Raw genomic sequence first — 22,054 nt, 5'->3', positions numbered from 1 at the left:
TTGGAACATCTTTTCATCTTTTCAGCTTACTCTTTGCCTTTGAAGCTCCAAGCCCAAGTTCTATTATTTGCTAGGTTCTAAGAGGCCTTCAAAGTTTGAGCTCCATGGAGAAAGAAAATGATTGTTTTCATCTTTCTTCTTATTGCAGGCATCCATCAACTCAATTCATAATAAACCATTACTCTAAGTAATTATGGAAAACTTCAAAAGTTTTGGAGTGCAGTACAGAACACAGGGATCTCTTCAGTGAGTAAAATTTTGTTGAGTATCTCAAAGACTGTGTCCCCAGATATTTTGGACTTTCTACTTTTATTAGTCCAGAAAAAAAAAAACCCAACAAAAAATGTGTAGGGCTATGTGTTTGCATCTGACATTTTGAAACACTGTCAGGATTTCCTGTAGGAAAGAAAGAGTAGTTATAGAACTATATATGTGCCTGTCTACGTAGACACTCACACAAAACCAAGTTCAAGTTAAAAATGGAACTTAGTTTGCAAAAGCTTCAGCTAACATAGGTTCTGAGAAAGAATTGGAAAGCAGAAGTAGCAAACAAAATCTCTGGTATATCCTTTGCAGACCAAATATAAATTCAACTTTGGAAGTAAATTTGACCTAGAGCTCTTACTTCTTTCATAAATTAAAAGAAAATATTTGACTGAACCACTCCTGAATCTTGATATATCTTCAAAACCTGTGGCTTTGGCACAAACTTATACCTTAGAAGGTACCGCAGGGGTCTCATTTTAATCAACTGGTTCAGTTCTTCCTGATTTCAAGATGACTATTGTTAACAAAAGTTTCTCTTTAAAAGGCAAGATTGACAGGACATGAGCCAATTTCTGCTCACAGGTGGACTACTGCCTCCATAAAAAGCTGATGAGAATTCTTACAGGTTTACACCAGTCAAACCAAAAAGAGAAGTAAGCTAAAATATAAAAAATTAAACCTATCTTTGATTTATTAGACTATGGCAACCACATCTGCAGCAAGCAGTACAATATCTCCTTCATTCCTCAGCTTTCTTTTCCACGTAAGTTGAAATTACACTAATTGCTATTGCATGACAGCACAGAAGTGTTTCAGATAACTATTTTATACTGCAAGCGTAGTTACAGAGCTTTACATTGGTTATGCAAATCATTGCTATGGAAAGCAAATGCATAGAGATCTGCCTGCAATCAGAATCATGAGAAGAGAATCAGTACACCAGAATCACTGGGCAAATCTGAAGGAGATGAGACTCAAAATTCAAAGCCATTTGCCTATAGGGAAGAACTGCAGAATAAAGTTTGGATCTATATCCAGGGTTTATTTTTCCGTGGCTGCGGCTACTACAAGTGCCTGAGTCTCAAGTCAGATCATCCATTGGACATCCCATACACAAAAAATCTGCGAGACCCTCGGATTCTATCATAATCATGTAGGCTACAGCCCCAAATGAATTTAAATAAAAATTGTATAGCACAAGTTATTGCAGCAAAGAGTTAAGCTTACATCAGCAACAAAGAGCGATGCTACTTCTTTAAGGTAACTTTGTCATCAAACTTGCAAATATTTTGTCATTGCTGTAGCTGACTGGCATTCAAAGTTTAAGCAAGAGAAACTTACATAACATGGCTGATTCACACAGGTTGAAATTTGGCTGGAAATCTTGCAGTGCTACTTAGAAGCAATAAGGCAGAGTGATTTAAGCTCATAATGAAGAACTGTATGCATCTAGTTCAATGGTCACTGACTTGCTCACTTTCAAAGACTGAAGCAGGTCTAACAGCAGTTAAAAGCATAACACCAGCCACTGGAAGATGTCCACTGTTACTCTGACAGAAATGCTAGTATCCTCAGAGGTCTTTTGCCCTCACTGGTACCAGGACCAGACTGATCTCTTCTTTTTATCTGATGCAAACACGAACAAGCTTATGCTGAACAGAGTTGTGTTCAAACTCAAAAAGTTCACAGGATATGGCGGAACACTCCCCTCCCAAATCAATGCTTTGTTCAGGCCATTATTTAGTAAATGTTAGTTGTGCATCATCTTTAGCTCAAAGACCCCATTTTCAAGTAGTGTATAAACACATAACAGGAGGAATAATGCCCCTTTCCTACCAATTCTAAATTAATCTCACCAAATCAGCAGCGCCAACTGCATCCAGCCACATGGCCTTCAAGCCCCCATTTCAAGATCTCTGTAAGAATGGTGAAGTCAGGTCTCAGAAATGAGGAAAAGGTTTTTGGCTCTTACCAGTAGAACCTGTTTGGTGCAACTCCCTCATGAAGCAGCAGCCATCTTCTGCCAAACTCCACTGAACTGAATAACTGGGGACAAAAACAAACAGTCATGAATAATAGTAAAACATAAAGGTGTTCAGATAAGTTTAGAGAAATTTGTCTGAAGAAGCCTGTATCACTTCTGAGACAGTGACTTGCACTTGTACTTCCTCCAGTCTCAAAGAAACACACCTCGGGCAGCTAGGGAGTGTTTGTGGTGCATTTTATCATCAGAGGCAACTCTGAGCTGTACAATGTGGGACACAACTGGTATTACCTGAGGGATCGCGGCACGAGTACATCCAACAACCTGCCATGACTGAAAACTCACCACCTAGCTTTCTGTGGCACTCACAGGTAGTGCCAATGCGCAGTGTGGGAAGGATGCCTTTTTATTTTTTTTAACTTATGATGGACACCGAATGCACAGCATAACACAGCAGTTTGATATCCAAGCCTAGCTCTGACAACAGACACACAGACTTGCTTTCCTTGGTATTATGTTAGAAGGTCATTCTCCTTCCAGCTACCAGTAGCTATCCCTAGAGAGCTTGTTCAGTTTGGAACCAAAAAAAGTGCTCTAACACATCCCAAATTCTCTTGCAGGACTGAATGAATTTAAACAGCATAAGTTACTCATTCCATGGAAACTTGTGATTCTCCCTTTGCTCCTGTCCTCCTGCAAACAGTGTGACACCTTCTCCTAGTCTGGTTACACAAACAATATGCAAACCCATCAATCATTTCAGAAATTTTTTCCATAGTAAATATCAAATCGGACTGAGAAAGGTCAGCAAAAAGGCATGTTACAGGTATTATAAATACTTTGACATGTCTTTGCGGAAAGAAATACAAATGTTACTGCTATAGAGCACTTATAAACAGCTGCTCTGCATAAATGCTGCCATCAGGTAATTCTCAGGAGGATAGTAGGGAGAAGGATCACTTAGGTTCTGTCTTTCTTTTGCTTTATTTAACTTCAGACTTCTAATATGATAGCACTGAGGGCCGTCAGCACTATACTTTTCTTGTAGATTCATCCTATTTCCCTTCTTTTTTCATTTGGTAGATTTGGTCAGTCGCTCTCCTTTTCTGGCAACAAAGATGTTGGACACCTTTTCTGAACTGTGATCTGCGTGTTCATAACACGACTTTAGGGATCTTGCATAAAATGCAAACAATCTGGATCTTTATGTGCAAAACTTGACAATTTTTGGAACGAGTAGTGGCACTGAACTGGCAGGGAAGAGAAAGATGGATGCTCATCACCTTTTTTCATCTTGCTTTCTCTTTAACACTGCCAAAGAAGAGAAAGAAGAAGGCAGAGGGGACAGAAGATAATGAGGGTAAGAAAAACAATTTAGCTTTGGGGATAGAAACGCATCCACTTATAAAACTTAAGTGGTGAGTCTGTTATTACTCCTTAAGTAGAAAATTCTAGATACATTTTTATTTGAAACTTTAGGAGACCCTAAGTATAACTAAGGAAAACTTTCATTTCTGAAAATTAAAGAAAATCTTTTGGAATGCTTAACAGTAATTTTTGTAAAGTGCGTTGAGGTCACCTAATCAAGACATTTACCATTACAGGAGGTATCTTTTTCCTGTCACATTCAAAATCCATTTTTAGACATGCCTTTGTAATTGCAGCAAAAGTAAAAACAAAGTAACAGTAAGCTACTGTCAATCTATCTAATATCGATGTTTTCTCTTTCATTGCAAAATAATTTCTTTTATGCCAGGTAATATGTCTTCGACATGCAGTAATTTAAGTTCTAATAAAGTTCAAATCATCTGACAGCTCCTCCTGCAGAAGAGCAGCCTGTGATGCTGCACAGTACCCAGGGAGCCCTGCTTTCTCTTAGTGCATGCCCTAAATGAGACATCTGATTCAGGCAAAAAGTGGAGAAATGCAAGACTTTATGTTTGTTTCAAAGGGAGGAAATGGATTACAGCAATTCTGCTGGCCTCTCAAATTAGAAGCCAGTGCCCAGGGAGCTGAAAACAGTGCATGAGAAAAGGCAACAGCCCTCAAAGGGAAATATCAGCTCCCTGGGAACCCATGCCCAAAGCTCTCGTTGTCTTTGATGAGACACTTTAATAACCAAGCTTTAGAAGGTTTTTCCTCCTTTGCCATTATTCCAGCACCAATCTCAGCCTTTACTGACTCAGCAGCACAACCTGCACTAATGTATCTTTAGCAAAGGGGAAATTCCCCATGTTGATGTGTCAAGCCCATAAAAAGAAGAAAATTATCATTTGCAGTGATCTTTTTTTTTCAGGTATTTTATTCTAAGTATCATTCATTTTAGATTGAGTTTATTTAGGTCATGTTGAACCAGAAAAAAATAAATACTTGGAGGCTAGGTTTTTTGTCAAGTATCAGTTATGATACAGCTGGGATTATTTTTCCCCATTTAGCAATTAGAGTGCTTGTATGGATATTTTTAAAACCCAACATCATATTTTGTTGTTATAAAAGCCTTCCCCCTCCTGAGACTTCCCGTGACAGACTCATGCATGCAGTCCCTTCAGAGATGCCATTTTATTTTCTGTAGCAAGTACTGCTATCTGATGACAATTTTCATTATTAGACTGAAATTAGATAATGTTTTTTTGCTACACTTCTTCAAACACAAATAGGAAAGGAACCTATTACAATTTCAATGTGTATTTTCATCTAAGGTTCAAGTAGTGAACTGACATTTCTTCTTTCCCTGAGACAAAACTGTTATGAAGTACAAATCTTGTATTGATCTCTCAGATTTGACCTTTGTTCATCAGGGAATAATCCTCTTCTTGCTTCCTCTTCTCTTAGATATTTATTTTTCTGTGTAATACCTGAATACTTAACAATCATTAGCAGTCTGGTTTTGCTCTGTTTTGCTTTTCCTAACTAGAAATCTACCTCTTTTAGATGAGAAAACAGAAGTGCAAGGGAAAGGAAAGGCTGTCCCAAGGTTACAAATATCTTCTGAGGTTGAGCAGGGATTCAGATAAACTTTCTGAACTGCAGGACAATCCCCCAGTTATAGAAAGAGTCTCCTCGCAACATGATGCTACTATTTTCTAGACTAGGGAAAGCTAATCTGAAAACTGAACTTTTCATAGAGATAAGGTAAGTTTCATCTTAAAATGCTTTGGGATATCTGGGTAATAGGAAGATACAGTTGTGTAATATTATCTTTCCCTTCAAATTTCCTGATCTTTCTAGCACTAATTTTTGACTTGAGTAATTTTAATTATATTTTTTGCATTTTGGGTTATATTCATTGATAACATTTTCAATTTCAGACACTCAAAACATTCTTTAATATACAGACCTTTCTTAAATAAAAAATATTATTTGCAAACTTTCCTATATCCCAATAAAAATGCAGAAGAAAAAATATTTTAGAAATGTTTGTAGTTAAAAGATCAAAGCATTTGATTAGGAGAAAGAGGCTGTATGTATAAACTCTTAGTGAAAGTAAATTATTTAAAAGAGATCAGTTAAATTTAATTGGCTTATTTAGTTTGACAGTTTGCACTACAAAACAATAACTAAATTCTAGAAAATGTAGGAAGAAAAGAAGATATTCTTTCAAAATGCTTCCTCAAGAATAACTGGGATTCTATACAATTCAACTGAGCTAAACTGCAACGTCAAAAAAGTGTGCAACATCAAGGAAAGTGTGCAGTAGGGAAGAGGAAAAAGAACTCTACATTCTTTTTTACTTCAGCTCTGCAAAATTCCTCCAAAGCAAAAAACCTCTAGATCTTAGCTTCATAAAACCCTCTAATTTTTTTTGATGGTTCTGGATACATTCTGTACTGTATTGCATAGCCTGAAGACCTGTTTCTTAATCTACTCATGTGCTAGTTCACAGCTGTAAAAGAGCTCTGGTCCCTTCCATCATTTGACTACACCTATTTTATTCTTCCCTGGTTCGTTCATGTATTGTACCTCCTACATATCTTCCGTTCGCTCTGATTTCTAAGCTCTTTCAAGTAGAAATCATCTGTTGTAGCATGTATTTACACAACATAAAAATTGCTAGGGCTCTCAGTAGCTATTCTAAATACAAGGACATTAAAAGTGATAATAAATGTAAGGTAAATTTTCCCCACAGTAGATACTTCGGTAAAAGGTTCTCCTATTCAGAATGGTGGAAATCAGATGATTTTCCTTTATTACTTCTAATATTTCTGGTTTTCATCCAAAAAGCAGCACAGCAATACAGGAGTTTTGTACTTTCTTCTAGAACGAGGTGGCTACCATTGGAAACGTTGGATAAGACAATATAATCATTCTGCCATAAGATTTCCACATTATACTGGCTTGAAAAACAGCTTTCAATATTTCACAGCACTCAGAAAATATTTAGGTACCATTGATTCCATTCTTCTCATTGTTCATAAATGTCTTATAAGTCTTTGAACTGAAATACTATCACATTTAAACCCTGGCATTAATATCAATAAAGTCAGTATTAGCTTGTATGCTATATATATAAATACTTACTTTAAAGAACTCAATCTTTTCACCATTTTATAGATAAAGGTTGCATTATCTTCACTAAAAAAAACTACAGAGAAACTCTAACATGTAATATACAGGCTCATCCTTGAAACACCTCTCCTAAGGTGATTGTATGGGAGCCACAAATGCTATAAAACATCAGATCTTCACTCACTTTCATGGAGCTAAAATGACTTACACTAACCGAGGATTCATCTCTCTAATTTATCAGCAGCCTTATTTGATTTTGTAATTTTTTTTTGTTAGTCTATACGCATTTTTAAAATTCCAGAACAAGTACCTAAAATACAACGAGAGAGAATCCTCCACAAACTTAGCAAATGTGCTCCAGCGTGGTTTCCTCTCTCTGTGGGTCCACAGGTCTTTCCAGGAGCCTGCTCCGGTGCAGGCTTCCCACAAGGTCACACTCTCCTTTTGACATCCTCCTGCTCCAGCATGAGTTCCTCCATGGCCTGCAGGTGGACATCTGCATCACCAGTAACCTTCAGGGTTTGCAAGGGCAGCCTGCTTCACCATGGTTTTCACCACAGGCTGCAGGGGAACCTCTGCTCCGGTACCTGGAGCACCTCGTCCTCTTCCTTCTTCACTGACCTTGGTGTCTGCAGAGTTCTTTCTCTCACACATTCTCACTCCTCTCTTTGGCTGCAGCCTCCTTCCCACCTTTTTAAATACATTATCCCAGAGTTGCTACCAACATCACTGATGAGCTCAGAATTGGCCAGTAGTGGGTCCACCTTGGCAAGCACTGGCTCTATTGGACACGGAGGAAACTTCTAGCAGCTTCTCACAGAAGCCATCCCTGTAGCTCCCCTGCTACCAAAGCCTTCTCACACAAACCCAACACAGTTACACATAGCAACTACTGAGAATCTCAACGACCCACTAATTATGATACAATGCTATTTAAATGGTCATTATGCTTGTCAGGGTGTACCATCACCCCCTCTGTTCTCAAGAAATTGATTTCCTCAGCCAAAGGTTTCTGTCACACATGGAGTCCCTCACAGCTTCGGCTTCATTTTAATGTCTATAAAAATTGTTGCAGATATGACCAAACCAAAGTGCCCATGATGTTTAAGTGCTCAGAGTTTAAATTAATTGAATATTCTGATTAAATCTTTGGTTCTGATGCTTCTTCACATACTGATCTTGAATCATATGGTAGTTTCATGCGCTTCCTATGCTGATGAGGATATTCAATTTGATGCACTGATTTCGTCTCATGCAAAAAACATTATGCACATGGAAATTCAGAATCTGGCTAAAGAAAAGGTGATTTAAATTGCATGCTGGAAGTGACATGAAGTAAGTACTTTGAGCAAGCTAGTAGTTCCCATTATTTTACTGTTAAGTAATTTTCCATAAATAAGCTATAATGCAACGCAGTATAGAGTCTAAGTTTATTTCCTGATTGGATTTATCAACATTGGTATTCTTATATTCACAAAATAAAAATTGCTCTCTCACCTCTAGCTGCCATGAAAGCTCCACTCATTCTTCCTGAACACAGATCCAACCATAGTAATTCAATCTACACTATGGTAGTATTGACCTAAAATACATATGCAACTGGAAAAATAGATCAGAACATCTTTGAAAGCACTGAGTTTGATTTAAATTCACCTCTAATTCCCTGAGAAGTTTCCTACTGGACAATCCTCCTGATATTTTTTCAAATATGCTGAATTCTTGACTCTTAGACTTCCTGGTGTTTCTATGAGATGATTAAAACTAACCCTGTCAGTGCTGTCTCACCCTCACCCCTTCAAATAGAATTTACACACAAAAATACCCACAACACAAGTATATCTAAACCATAGATTTTGTACTGATGAACCATATAAAGACTTTGAGAGATTACTTTTTTCTCAGCTTCAGTATCACTTTTTTAAAATTTATCTCAATTTCACCAAAGAATACAATATTACAAAAGCACAGTTTAACTCTAACTGTAAACATAAAATGGGATAAAGACAACTCTTTCTGAACATACAAAATCTAATCTGAAATAAATGTAGACAAGTCCTCCTTTTTATCCCCATTCATTTATATGGAACAATTTATTACTGATAAATTGTACTTCCCTACTGCCACAGGTGTCTTTGAAGAAATTCTGCAAAGTTTTAGTCACTGTTCTCATTGTGCACAGAGACATTATTCAAATGTTATTCAACTGTGAAAGCCCATATTTAGAATTAATCTAAAACCTTTAAAAAAGCAAAGAACAATAGGATAGACATCATGTGGATTGCTTCGATTTGGTGATGTACTACTTCAGTTTAAGTCTCTCTTGCATTTCTTTTGCTTTCTATGCACTCTGCAGAAAGGATGGGGTTAGTGCATCAGGTAAGGACTTAAGACTGAACATGTTTATATAGGTATACACAGTAGTCTTTTATGACCTTTCAGATCCTTATATGCCTTTGGATCTACCTGCTGGATGAAAAAATATCACAGTAGGAAAGAAGTTTCCACAGTGGGACTACAGACATCTCAAACAGTGAGAAAGTATGAGCAGGGACTGGGATGCACACATGCTCCCAGCATGCATCCAGTGCAGTTTACATGAATATCAAACCAAGTACACTAATGAAATTATTGCACTGGGCACTTCTTCAGATCAGTCAAAGGCTGAGAGGTTTGTTACTATTCCCTGAATCATTCGACTCTCCATTTAGAAAAGTCATTGACCTTTTCTCTTCCAATACTGAATTTAATAGAACAGCATGTTTTGTATAAACATAGAATTTGAAAACGTGCATCAAACTCCTTCCTAGAATAGAGCATAAGACTCATGATCCCAGATTAAAAAACGAGCTATAGGGCTGATACTAATTTACTTCCCCGACCTCTGATCTAATTGTAAGTTCCAGTGTCAAGATGCTTAAATATCCTTGAAGTAATAAAGTCCAGAGGACACTGCATAGACTTTGAACATGTTATGTTGCAGCAACATATTAATTACAACACACGGAGGGCATCAGTAAGGTTACCCAATGATTGGTGTTTATTGAATGCTGATGAAAATGCATCAAAGTGATAAGGCTTTCAGACTCCTGCTTCACAGCCCATTCAAACACCCATTTGCAGGTCTGTATCTCTGTGGTTGCTTTTACTTATGAACCACACATTACTGTCATGTAGACTTGTTCAATATGATCATAACACAGAAATTTCTTTTACACATGTTCATCAGATCAAAACATCCTGGAGATGACCCCTACCTTTCTTCCCACCTGTCCCTCAATAATTCCTCACACGTTTTCAGATATGAACCACATTCAACTGGTGATCTGTTTTTGTGGTAGTTTGCAAGCAACCGTATAAGCACAATGTCTCCAGTACTCTTAACTCTCATGCTAAAAAAAGTGGCAGGAGAAACATTTTTACCAGCAGATATTTAAAGGAATCTGCCTGCCATATACATTTTAAAGCCAGAAGGAACCCCTAGTATCTAGTTATTACAGCAGAATTTAGGGCAAAGTGTCAAAATTTTCATGCACACATGCAGAGCTTCAAATTTTAAATTAAATGATTATTGTTTACAATTTCCATTACATTCATATATATATATCTAATATGAATCTAGTGTTGACACGCATTTTGTGTAATAAGAAACAGAAGACACATTGTAGAGTACAATCAAAACAAATGACAGCGAAGGGGAAGGTGAGTCACCTCAAGAAAAGTGATGAGTTGCTCAACACCACAGAGATCAGTGGCAGACCCAGAGATATGGAGTGCATATTTTTATTCCTAATCCAGTGAACTGTCCAGCTCTCGTGAAAAGGAAAATGTAATTTTTTCATGGAAGTAAGAAAACTGGAGTTAAGTAGAACACAGAAAATCTTGCTAAGATACAAGAGATCTACTCATGGCTGTACGTATGCATCCAAGGATCCCGAAGTAGCAAAAGAACAATTTCTGTAGAGGTACAGAGGGCTGATGTTGACACAAATGGATAAGCAAGGACATACGGATTTGTCCAAATATGAGTGAATCGGTGGTAAAGAGGACAGTGATAACTGCTCTAGAGTCCTTCCTTCTGTCTCACTGATCACATTCCTGGCCCAGAAATGTGTCTTCCTCTCTGGACTACCAGGCTGCCACTGGGGTCTGCAAGTTGATTTTTTCTTTTTTTCTTTTTTCTTATTTATTAGAGGAGGCAAGAATGCTAGAGATTCCTCACACTTTTAATTCCACTCTTTATTTAAAATTGTTGCTCCAGCACATTATGCTTTGTGAGCTGTGTAAAAGACTGATGGGCACTCTAGGAAAACATATTTTATGCATAGTTTGTACACTGGCTTATGGCCAGTTGAAAAAAAAAAAAGACACGATCTGACACCATTATTCTTCTTACTGAGACTGCTGAAGAACTGACTACATAAGATGAATAGTTGTGATGTCCCTTCCTTGTTCGTTTTCAGCATGCTGGTCGCCAGTAAATGCTTATGAATTTGCGTAGAGATAACAAGGCATATTTTTACAAAGAGTCATGTGCAAGATGTGTTATCAGGATGCCCGACAGATGTCTGCGCTTATGGTCCTCACCCAAATGATGTGAACAGCCCTAGCTATAAATGTGGATGTTTCTGTGCATGACTGAACGCTTGCTCAGAAACATAAGCACATGGAAAGTCTTAAGAATAGGGGTTAGTGTTCACAAGGTCTTTGTGTGGAAGGCCCTTTCCATCCCTGGCGTAAGAGCTCGTAACCCAGAAGGGATACCTAAAATTGTGCAGAGCGTGCAATGTTGCAAAGGCTGAGACAAACAACTTTTAATGTGCAAATTCCTTATTACTTTTCATCTTCTACAATACGTGTCAAAGAGAATCAAGTCTGCTGAAAAACTGGCTTGGTTGATTAGTGGTGCCCCAAATATTACCACAAATAGTGTAGACTGTTGCAGGAGTAATGCCGTAGGAAAAGGGGGAGGTACTCACATAGGCTAATGTTAGCTTTATACAAAATAGCTCCCTGATCATGTCTGTAGTCTGTCAAAAGAGATAGGCTTTTCCAGAGGATGATTCAAAGTGACTAATGCTTAACCACTCCAGAGTAGTTCTTTTTCCTCTCCATTAATTTTAGATGAGATTAGCCTCCCTCAGCTAACATTAGCCCAAGTGAACAGTCCTTTAATGTTGTCAGCAGTATTGAAAAAAAACAACCCAAACTGATGGCAACAGCATTTTAAAAAAAAAAAAATCCAAACAAACTAAGATATAATTTCTGATAAAATAAAACTGGATTTTATTCACCCTTCCCTGGTCTATGTAGGCAGTGACTGTTATCACTGAAATTGAGAGGGTGTAAACAGAAACAGAGTAATTTAGGTTGAAAGGAACCTCTGGAGGTCCCTGGTCTGACCATTTTCCAAGCAGGGTCACCCTCCAAGTTAGGTAGCAACGCAGTGAAATGAAAACTTGTAGAATTATGAAGCATGTCCACAAATCAGTCCCTCACATCTTGAAAAGTGGATCCTGGCTACATCTACGGTAGATACTCTACTGTCAGAGACAAGCATTAGACAAAATACATGGATAGAAGGGGCCCAAGGTACCTTTCAGAGTTGGCCTCTTCTCTCACACATCCTTATCTCTATTCTAAGTGGTTCCTCTGTTATTCCTGATATAAGAACACCTTTCTCTTTCACTTGAATGCATGAGGAGTAGACCTCCTTTATTGCAGGAAACTGAAGATGACATAGTCTGATGACAGAAGATGTGTTAACCCACAAGCAATAGAATTCTGCGTTGTTAAACTTCAGCACTTTAGCTATACAGCCAAGTACCAGTCCTTAACTCATTGATCTCCAGCATGATACACACAGTAAATAAAGGTAGACAGGTAGAATCAGACATTTGGGAAAGGCCAAAATGAAAAAAAAAATAAGAAAAAACTCAAACCAAAACAAAAAAAAAGAAATAAGAAATGTAAACCTCTTAATTTACTAGTGCTATGTTGAGAGAGCTCCTTTAGTCTGAGGTGCCTGGCTTTTCAAGAGTTTGTTTAAAATGACAGAGAAGAAACAACAACTCCATTTTAAACCTGTTTTTTCAGCCTCCGTTGCTGCCTTTCAGTGCCTGAGTGCCTTTGTGCATTTATTCCTGACCTGGGCAATTACAATCCTGCATTTTGCCTATTTGAATTTTGTTTCCCATTTTCACCTTCATTTTGTCTCTCCAAATAGCTCTGTTATTCATGGCTGATTACTAACTATTCCTCTGTGTGTCTGACCCATCTGAGTAGCAGAAGATGCCTCTGCATGAAGTAGGGGCTCTTACATCCCACCCTCTGATTACACAGTAAATCACTCTTGGAGATTACACAGTAATACATAAGCAATACTCCCATAAAATTCAGGCCCTCATCCTACAAGCAACTGATTAAACCCACAAGAGCCCGCGCATACGAGATCTCCAACAAGCTTTTGCCTCACTAGTAATGTGTTACTGCGTCTGCCGTTTCCTCCTGATTTGTAACTCCTCTTACACAGAAAATGGAGAAGCATGCAGTAGTTCTGCAATTACACAGTAAGAATCAGCCATGTAACAACTGTACTTTCAGCCAGAACAATGAATGCAATCATGAAGCAATTAGTGCAGGCGGCAGATGGTTTGCTGCTCTTTTTTTCTCAAGACTGGCAGGAAAAAGTCATGCCTGAATAAGGGACTGGTCTGTCAGCAGTGGTAATTCAAGTCTGCTGCCCAAGGCACAGACACAGGGGAGAGATATGGGAACAAAAGCAACCCAGTCACTGAAGCTTAATGAGTTACTGCTCGTCAGCTGACCCCCAGTAATTAACCACATTCACTCACACACAGCACCCAAGAAATTTGGACATAACTTCAGATAACACAGATTTCCCTACCATTGAGTAAATCCTTATTCAGCAAGACAGAAAAAAAAAAAAATCTGTAGTGCTTATCATAGCGATAGACTCAGTGGGCTGTGAAGGGATTGTGGGATGATGTTATGTGACCTATTTCCTGCTCATTACAACTGAGCTACAAGAGGCACGCACTGCTAGCTTTGCCCTCTTCAATCCTGAATTGGATGGACAACTTCCAAAAATGAAAAGAGTCCAGACCCAATACAATTCCTGTCTCTGCAGCTCTTGCTCTATTCACCATCTGATTCTCCTGGTCCCACCTGCTGCAATGACAAGATACAAATTGATGAGCAACAATGACATGGCTTGCCAGAAGGATGTAAACATGTTTTCTAGATGGTTCTCACCTCCCTCCTGACTATGAACAGCAAATTTAAATGACTGTGACAATCCTAATTGGTCAAAATTCAATTTACTCCGTATGGTGCCCAGCAGCAAAACCTTCATGGCCCCTTCAGTTTGTGGCATCAAAGTCAGTGATTATCAAAACGTAAATTCCTTACCATACAGATATATTTTGCTTGCTTTTTCAGGTGACTTTTAGTATGCACACAGTGCATAGAATCCAGCGAGTAATGGGTTCTCTTACCTTACGCAAAATAGCATGCAGCAGTGTCATTTGTTCCAAACAACCCTGCGGCTCCCATTGCAATCATCTAAATACCTGCAGGACCTCTTAATTACTCTGAGAAAATTCTGCCTTTGGATATACAAACATGAAACCAGTGGGAGTCATTTACACTTAGCCACAGGCTGAACTTGACCCTTAGTTTGATCTAATTTAGTTTATGTTTAATTTAGTCCAAGTTGACTAATGCTCTTTGCCCGTTGGTTACCCTCTGTGGTTCTTGGCCAAAGCTTGCTGAAGACAGGAAATCTACCCATCAGGCTTTAAAGGAGAAACCAGGCCTGTGACTCGTACCCATAGAGTACTTTTAAAATTATATTTTAGAGTTAATTGGTACAGATCTACAGATCTTGTGCTACATGATACTTCTCTTCCAACTACAGTACTAAATTACCAACAATTATTCAGTTTGCTAATCAACATCATAACACAAAGAAGTTTTGCTATACAGCCTTTAGCCTCTCACCCAAAATTCGCCATACACACAACTGTGAAATCAACCCCATAAATTCAGGTTAACTCACAAAAGGGCCCTTTGTTCTTACATCCAAATTGAGGTTTTTTAGGATTCTACAGAAGTAGTGTGGGAGCTTCCTATAGAAGTGACAATATACTTGCTGGTAGCCATCTACCATGAATTAGATGAACATTAGCTCTATGGACTCTAATTCAGAATTATTTCCTGAGCAGGCTGCATCCACAACAGCTGAAATTAATTTTCTACTATATCCTGCTTTTATTTGGCAAATTTACCACTGCAAGTTTCACTGATCCTCATGTAATAAATTTCCTGTTACCAACAGACAGTAACTTTCTTTCCAGTGGGTCCTAAAAGACATCAGGGAGCAGAGTCTGTTCGGTTTCATATCAGTCCAGAGAATTCAACAGCTGCAAGGGAAAGGAAACATTCTGACCTCATTTAATTACATACTGAACACCCAGAAATAATTTAATCTGCACATTCCTCTGGGCAGATTATAACCACAGTATACTGCAAAAGGCTGTGAGAGGGGTCATTGAAAAATATTGCATGCAATCGACTTAACAGGAAGAGTTAGGCAGGCAAGATGCATTTCTCAGAGTTGGGAAGGATATTAAGCTACAGTCCTGGAAGTACACTGATTTTGAGTTTAAAGAACGGGACTGAATTTATAATCCAAAAATTCCCATATCATTTTTAGACCTTACCCTAGTTATTTAGCTTCCTTGTGACTTGATTTTCACAGATTACAGTAATAGTAACAACAAGTCTAATTTAGGCTATAGGAAAATTAACTGTTTAATGTTTATATAATGGATTCAAATACACAGATGGAAAACATCATAGAATTCCAAATTTTATGTTGATATTTTACACTAATGTATAACCTGAAGAATTCAGTCAATACTTTGATAATTGATTAGATTCAGATTCTCATAAAGTCACCATATTTAAAAAAGAGAGACCATTTAATTACTTTGTATAAAGGCTTAGGTACTAGATGCCAAGATATTTCACTCTCTTACCCCTGCTAGATGCTCAGTACATTGTTTTAATCTTTTTCCAGTTTTAGTCAAAAGCATCAAAGTCAGGATGTGAAATCCACTATTTCTCAGAGCAGTTTACTCCAATGGCTAGTTACTCCACAACTGAGTTTATCTGCCATTGTTTCCTAGCCACCAATTCTTGTTAGAAGATTTTTTGTTAGATCAAAATGCTTACTCATATGTTTTGTTTTCATCCATGGAGATATTTAGGCACAACAGTATAGTTTCCCTTCAATCCACTTTTTGATAAACTAAAAAAAAATGAGCTCTATAAAGTCTTTCACTGGAAGACAACTGACTTGTGAGTACTGATGTGCCTAATTTTCAAAAATTTCTAACAACGAAATCTCTTACAGTAAAGTCCCATTTTGTTGTCTCAAGCTGGGCAGCAAAAAACTCAAGGCAAATCTCGCAGCATATTTATTCAGCTAATGGATTACCTGTACTGAAGGAAACAGACTTCAAGAAAAATAGATGCACTGCTACTTTTCTCTTAGAAAATCAAGGCTACCTGAAAATATGCCAACCAGGTAGGAACAAGGAGTGACTTATACTGTTCTCGAAGCTGATGCTAGGCTGGAACATGAGAAAATAAGAGGACAAAACCCCTCATTAGAGGTTGTTATTCCTATTGTGAAAGACCCTAGCTGTCTTCTCTGCCTGTTGCCTGTCACGTGACATTGCCAAATGGACCAACAAATACATGCAAACTGCCACGTCAGTCACAGGGTCCTAGGCCCCAAGAACACAGTAAGTGCCCATGTCATTGGCTCTGCCCTTTACAATGAGGCTTACTCAATGTTTCTTGCTTGGAAATATCAGTTTGCTATTTCCAAAGACTGTCCTGATATCATCCCAAAGATTGTCCTGAATGCTCTGCAGCGGTTACGTAGAAATATGGGGAAACCTCAGGTTCTTCCTAAGCAAACAAAGCCAAATGCTGCCAACAACTTTTACCTTTTGATCTTGGCTGTATGCTAAGATCCAGTCTTCCTGCTTGGGGTGGAAAAGCAGACTGTGGATGTAGAAGTTCAGACGATATTTTTGATAGGTGGCTCCTTCATCAGAACTGATTAATAAACTGCTCTCAACTTCTGGATCAGTCAGCAGCATAATCTATATGAAAAAGAATACAGTGGTGAAGAGGAGTCAGATGGAAAAATAAGAAAGCAGCTAGGAACTTCAGATAAGTTATTAAACATATACAGTTCAAAATGTTTCAACCTAATGTTAAAACTAAGCATAGCCAATCTTTTAGTAAGGAAAATAGTATATTTCAGCCACGTATATAAACACATAACATATGACCAAATAGGCAGAATGACTTTACCACCGGTTAGAGCTAAATGAAGCTATGCTTAGTTCATTAAAAAAAATCAAACCTGAAATTTCTAACACCAGAGTAAATTTAATAAATTACCAGACAGCCACAATGGGCTGCTAGGGTCTTCATGAATGACCTATTGGAAAGGCAGACACAACATTAGGTGTTAAGAAAAAAAGAAAACCAGAGAGAGAGGAGAGAGAAGCACACAGAATGATCTCTAATGGTGAGGTTTGTTAGACTCTGGCAAAATTTTCAGAGAAGATGAAAGTTTCATTGCTTGAAATGTTATAACCTGGCTGTCTGCAACAAGCAATCTTGTTTTGGCAGGAAAACATATTTGATAACATGCTGGGTTCTTTCCATCTCCAGTTCCTATGGTGCTGTGAATTATAAATTCGGTAGTGCATCAAAGATAATCTCTGTATAGTAAAGTTACTCTCTAGCTTAGTCCAAGGGTGTTAGTTCAGGAATGACAGAAGATATATGGCCTGCAGCTGTAGTAGGTATTTCTCCTTGATAACTGTGGTATTAATTGGCCTGTGTTTCTGATGAATCAGAGAGAAAAATGAGATACTCCTCTCATGTGTCTCTACATGGCAGAATATATAGGTTTGAGCAGTAGAAAGAGATTGTCCCAGTATTTCAGCAAGCAACAAAGTAATAGCCCTAAGGAATGGGAAGGAAGCACCATGAATGACAAACACAAAAAGTTCTGAAGAATATTTGCCTGGGAAGGTGTTAAAGCCATGAATTATTAGCATTGTTTTTATTTTTTTATAAATACTAGTACTGCTGTTGCCTTGCAAATGGCAAACACTGATCTGTCCTTAGACAAGCCTGAAATCAAAGGAAGCACATCTGGCAATTCTCAGAGCAAATTTCTAGCTCTGTTTGGTCACTGCAAAAATCGCACACTTCATTTATTTCTCTTTCTTTCATTTAGGCAGGCAGAGTTAGATACAGTTTAACTCACTATCTGTGAATTATAGGGTGCCATAAGTCTTGATAGACACCAGGTGCTGAAGATCTATTTGTATTTGAAGGTGTAAATACACATATAACATACACAGGAAATGTCCTTCATTATTGGGTAACTGCCAGAGGTTTTTATCTATCACTAAAAAACACCTTGACAGCATAACAATTTGGACTGTGACTTGGAAGTTTGAGGTTCTTTGAAATCCCTGAACTTTAACATCTTGTGTGATCATAGACCAGTTATATAACCACACTGTATTTCTCATGTAAGATAGGTTAATATTTCCATTGTAGCATAAAGGCACAGTCTGTTTTTGTATCTCTGATTAACTTTCGAAATTTTGTGATGAAAACAGGCATTATTAGAATTAAACATTTTCACTTTCATTTAACAGTTCCAAATACATCAAGCATATCATTGATGTGATGTCTAAACTTAAGATTGCACAACAGAAGCTACATAGAGAACATTAACAATAAAAACATCAATATATATCATCTACTGTCATTAAGTAGCCTATCCAGCTTCTGAAGCCAAAAATTAATTGTGACGTTTATCAGTAAGTTCTTTTTTTTCTTGCTAGACTAATTTCTGGTACAATGTTCCTATGGTTAACAATTATCAATTCAGTACTATGATTCAAGCATCATGATTTTTCTATTTTTATTACTTCCTTCTTGAGCGGATTTTGGTTATGTTGATATTTGAAAATATCACAGCACAGCATTAATGTGGACTACAGCAACTAGAGCAGAAATAAGCACAAATCAATGGGCTTGATCTGGACTCCCTGAAGTTAATTAGAGTCTTGTCATTGACTTTGGACTGTGCCTCTAAGGCAAGCTGTTAATCAAGATCCACTCTAGTCTCACATATTTCCTTCTACCTGCACAAGGAACTCATCTAACCTCATCACTGTCACATCCAAGCACATCACTGCCTTAACACATTTTCTGTCTGGCCACTCCTCTGAAGTGTTAAAGTGCTCTTATCTCCATTTGTTAGAAAGGGAATTGAGGAGCAAACTGCTGAGGCACTGAAGCACCTAATTCCTCATTCAATCAATAAAAGTGAAGTGCCTAAACAGACTTCCCAGCACTGCTGACGTCTTTAATCTGCTAACTACCACCCTGGGCTATTAGTACTGTGCTTTCTATGGGCTCTAGGAGCCTTAGCTGTTGCACAGTGATAACCAAACATTCTGTACATCGGAAGTGTTTCAGGACACATCGATTTCTCTACATATGCCAACAGCAATAGTGTCTTACAGATGTGGCAGAACTGCAGAGAACTGCCACAGATTTATGCAAGGGCATACAAAGAGCCAGAGTCAGAGGAGGGAACTGATGGATGACTCTTTAGCCACTAGTTAGACTCATAACTGTGAGACCAGCTTTCAGTGCTGGGACACCATTGCCTGCTCCACCACTGTACCCTATATTAGCAATCTTTTTACACAGATGCCGTAAAGTGAAACAAGCTAGAGTTGACTAAGCAGTCACAACTCACATCACAGTCAGAGCACCATGTTTCATATGAGATAAGAAGATCAAAATTAACTACAACATATCTGCAGATAAATAACCAGAGTTACAAGTCCAAAAGACAGTATTTATTGGATAAGCAGCAGAAAGTGATATCTGTATGAAAACTCTGTCAAAACAAGAAGGAAATGCTGCGTGTATCTACACAAAACTTTCAGATCAGACCAGGAGTGTGCTCCTGAAATGAATCCTCTAAAGTCTGGAGAGAAGTCTCTATAGAAAATCCTTACATACGCTATGTTCAGACCACAGAGATCTCGGAGCACAGGAACTTAATTCCCTTTCAAGGAAACTGAACCAGAACATATATTTAAGAAGTGCATTTAATGTGCTCCAACCACTACTGAGTATTTAGCTCAGAGTATTATGTTAGCACTAGTCTCAAGTCAGACCCTTGGCCTCCAAAATGCCCATATTGTAAACAGATGTCATCTCAACATCAACCACTTCGTTCTGCAAACCCACCTTCCATGGAACTGCACTACATGCTAGTGTAGTTGCAGTCACAATTAGCTTAGTTTTAGCACCTAAGTTGCCTGGAGCACAAGTGGTAAAGAAGGAAAAGTACAGTTAATTTTAGTAGGTTTTGTTGTTGCAGCCTATTAAATACAGAGTAAATACATTTCAGAATTTTCTTTGAAATAAATGAAGTCAATTTCTGCCTTGAAGTAGCCTGCTACCCATTGAATTGATAGAGTGGCTCATACAGAAAATAAAAGGACACAGACATGTTGAACAGGAATAGCATGGGAAATGAAACGAGCTACAATAACAAAGTGAATCTAAGTTTAGAAGTCATAAACTTTCATATCTAATAATATCTAAGATAAGAGATTAGAAAGAAACTATTTTTATAATTTCTGACTTCACTCTAGCAAGCATGCTGGATTTCCTTAAATGCAAGCTCCTCAAATGAGAGATCTTTTATTGATCTGTTTCTACAGTGCCTAATAGAACATATTACTGCTTTCCTGCTAACGCTGCTTTCTGGACAAGTATATTCTAGGCATTATTGAGGAATCAACATGACTTTTGCACATGAAAAACACACCTTAAATCTATCCAGGTTCTCAGAGACTATAGGAAAAGCCAAGCTAGCTAATGAAATCTAACAGGACATTTGAGGAGTTCCCTTGCCAAAGGATCTGAAATTGTCATGGGATAAAAGGCCTTCCCATAGATTAATTTGTTGTTAGAAGATCAGCATCAAACATTAGGGAAAAATCTTTCGGTTTCCACAACGGAGAGAGGCATTGATCTGGAATTTCCCTGATGCTTTGTGCTGTTCAGTGGATTAATAATTTGGAAAGAAGGAAGAAAAGATAGGTGACAAAGCTTGCTGATGGCAGTAAGGTATTCAAAATGACGAAAACAAAAGCGAGGCATGAGATCTATGAAAGGGTTTTGCAATACAAGTACTTGAGCAGTAAAATTGAGTTGATGACATAAGAAAAAAAAAATTACAGATAGAGAAAAGCTATCTCAGCATAAAAGACAGAACAATAGGCTCTGAGTAGATAATTCCTTTCAGGAAAGGAATTTCAGTGGGGAAGTCTGTAAAAATAGAAGCTTAGTTCTCAGATCCAATCAAAAAACCTTGATTACAGCAGCAAGAATTATAAGGAAAGAATTAAACAGTATAACAAATAATGCTATTAGGCCATTGTAAAGTGTTTCCACAACCTTAACATTGGGTACTATTCTCATCTTTCATCTTTAAAAAAAAAGCTATAGTAGAAAACATAGAATAGCTATAAAGGTGATTGAAGAAAACTATGAAATTTCTTTCATACAAGCAGCCAATAAAATGCACTGTTCAACTTCCAAAAGAGATAAACAAAAGGCAATTTGACCAAAGTCTACAAAACTAGGATTGGCCTGGAAATGCATAGAGAACAATAATTCATTCTGTCGTAATACAAAACTCATGAGCATCAAATGACATTATTAAGAGTGTGTATCAAACGCAGGTGAGGCCATGACAAGGGAAGAGCTATTGATGTTGTCTGTCTGGACTTCTGTAAGGCCTTTAACACAGACCCCACAACAGCCTTCTCTCTAAATTGGAGGGATGGTTTGGTGGAGGAGAAATTGGTTAGATGGTGACATCCATAAGGTAGTGGTGAACAGCTTAAAGTCCAGATGGAGATCAGTGACTAGTTGTGTCCCTCAGGGGTCTGTATTTGGACCAGTACTGTTTAATGTGCTCAGCAATCTCAGAGACAGTGGGATCATTTGATCCCACTCTCAGCAAGTTTGCAGGCAACACCAGGCTGAGTGGTTTGACTGACATGCCTGAGGGACAGGATGACATCCAGAGAGACTTGGACAAGCCTGAGGTGTGGGCCCATGTGAACCTCCTGAGAT

General features: G+C 38.0%; 1 protein-coding gene across 1 annotated transcript in view; it reads right to left on the bottom strand.

Moving 5' to 3' along the window:
• Positions 1-22,054, bottom strand: part of LOC104271508 (VPS10 domain-containing receptor SorCS1-like) — a gene marked incomplete at both ends in the record, with an annotated part of 191,861 nt that overhangs the window by 89,353 nt on the left and 80,454 nt on the right. Inside the window, 2 exon segments of the mRNA XM_009866192.1 lie at positions 2,240-2,313; positions 16,795-16,953. Of these exon segments, the coding sequence (XP_009864494.1) occupies positions 2,240-2,313; positions 16,795-16,953 (233 nt within the window).

The sequence above is a fragment of the Apaloderma vittatum genome, unplaced genomic scaffold (genome assembly GCF_000703405.1).
Source record: "Apaloderma vittatum isolate BGI_N311 unplaced genomic scaffold, ASM70340v1 scaffold5083, whole genome shotgun sequence".
NCBI classification, from domain to species: domain Eukaryota; kingdom Metazoa; phylum Chordata; class Aves; order Trogoniformes; family Trogonidae; genus Apaloderma; species Apaloderma vittatum.
The sequence above is the reverse complement of the archived record's forward strand: the minus strand, read 5'-3'. Positions and strand labels throughout refer to the sequence as shown.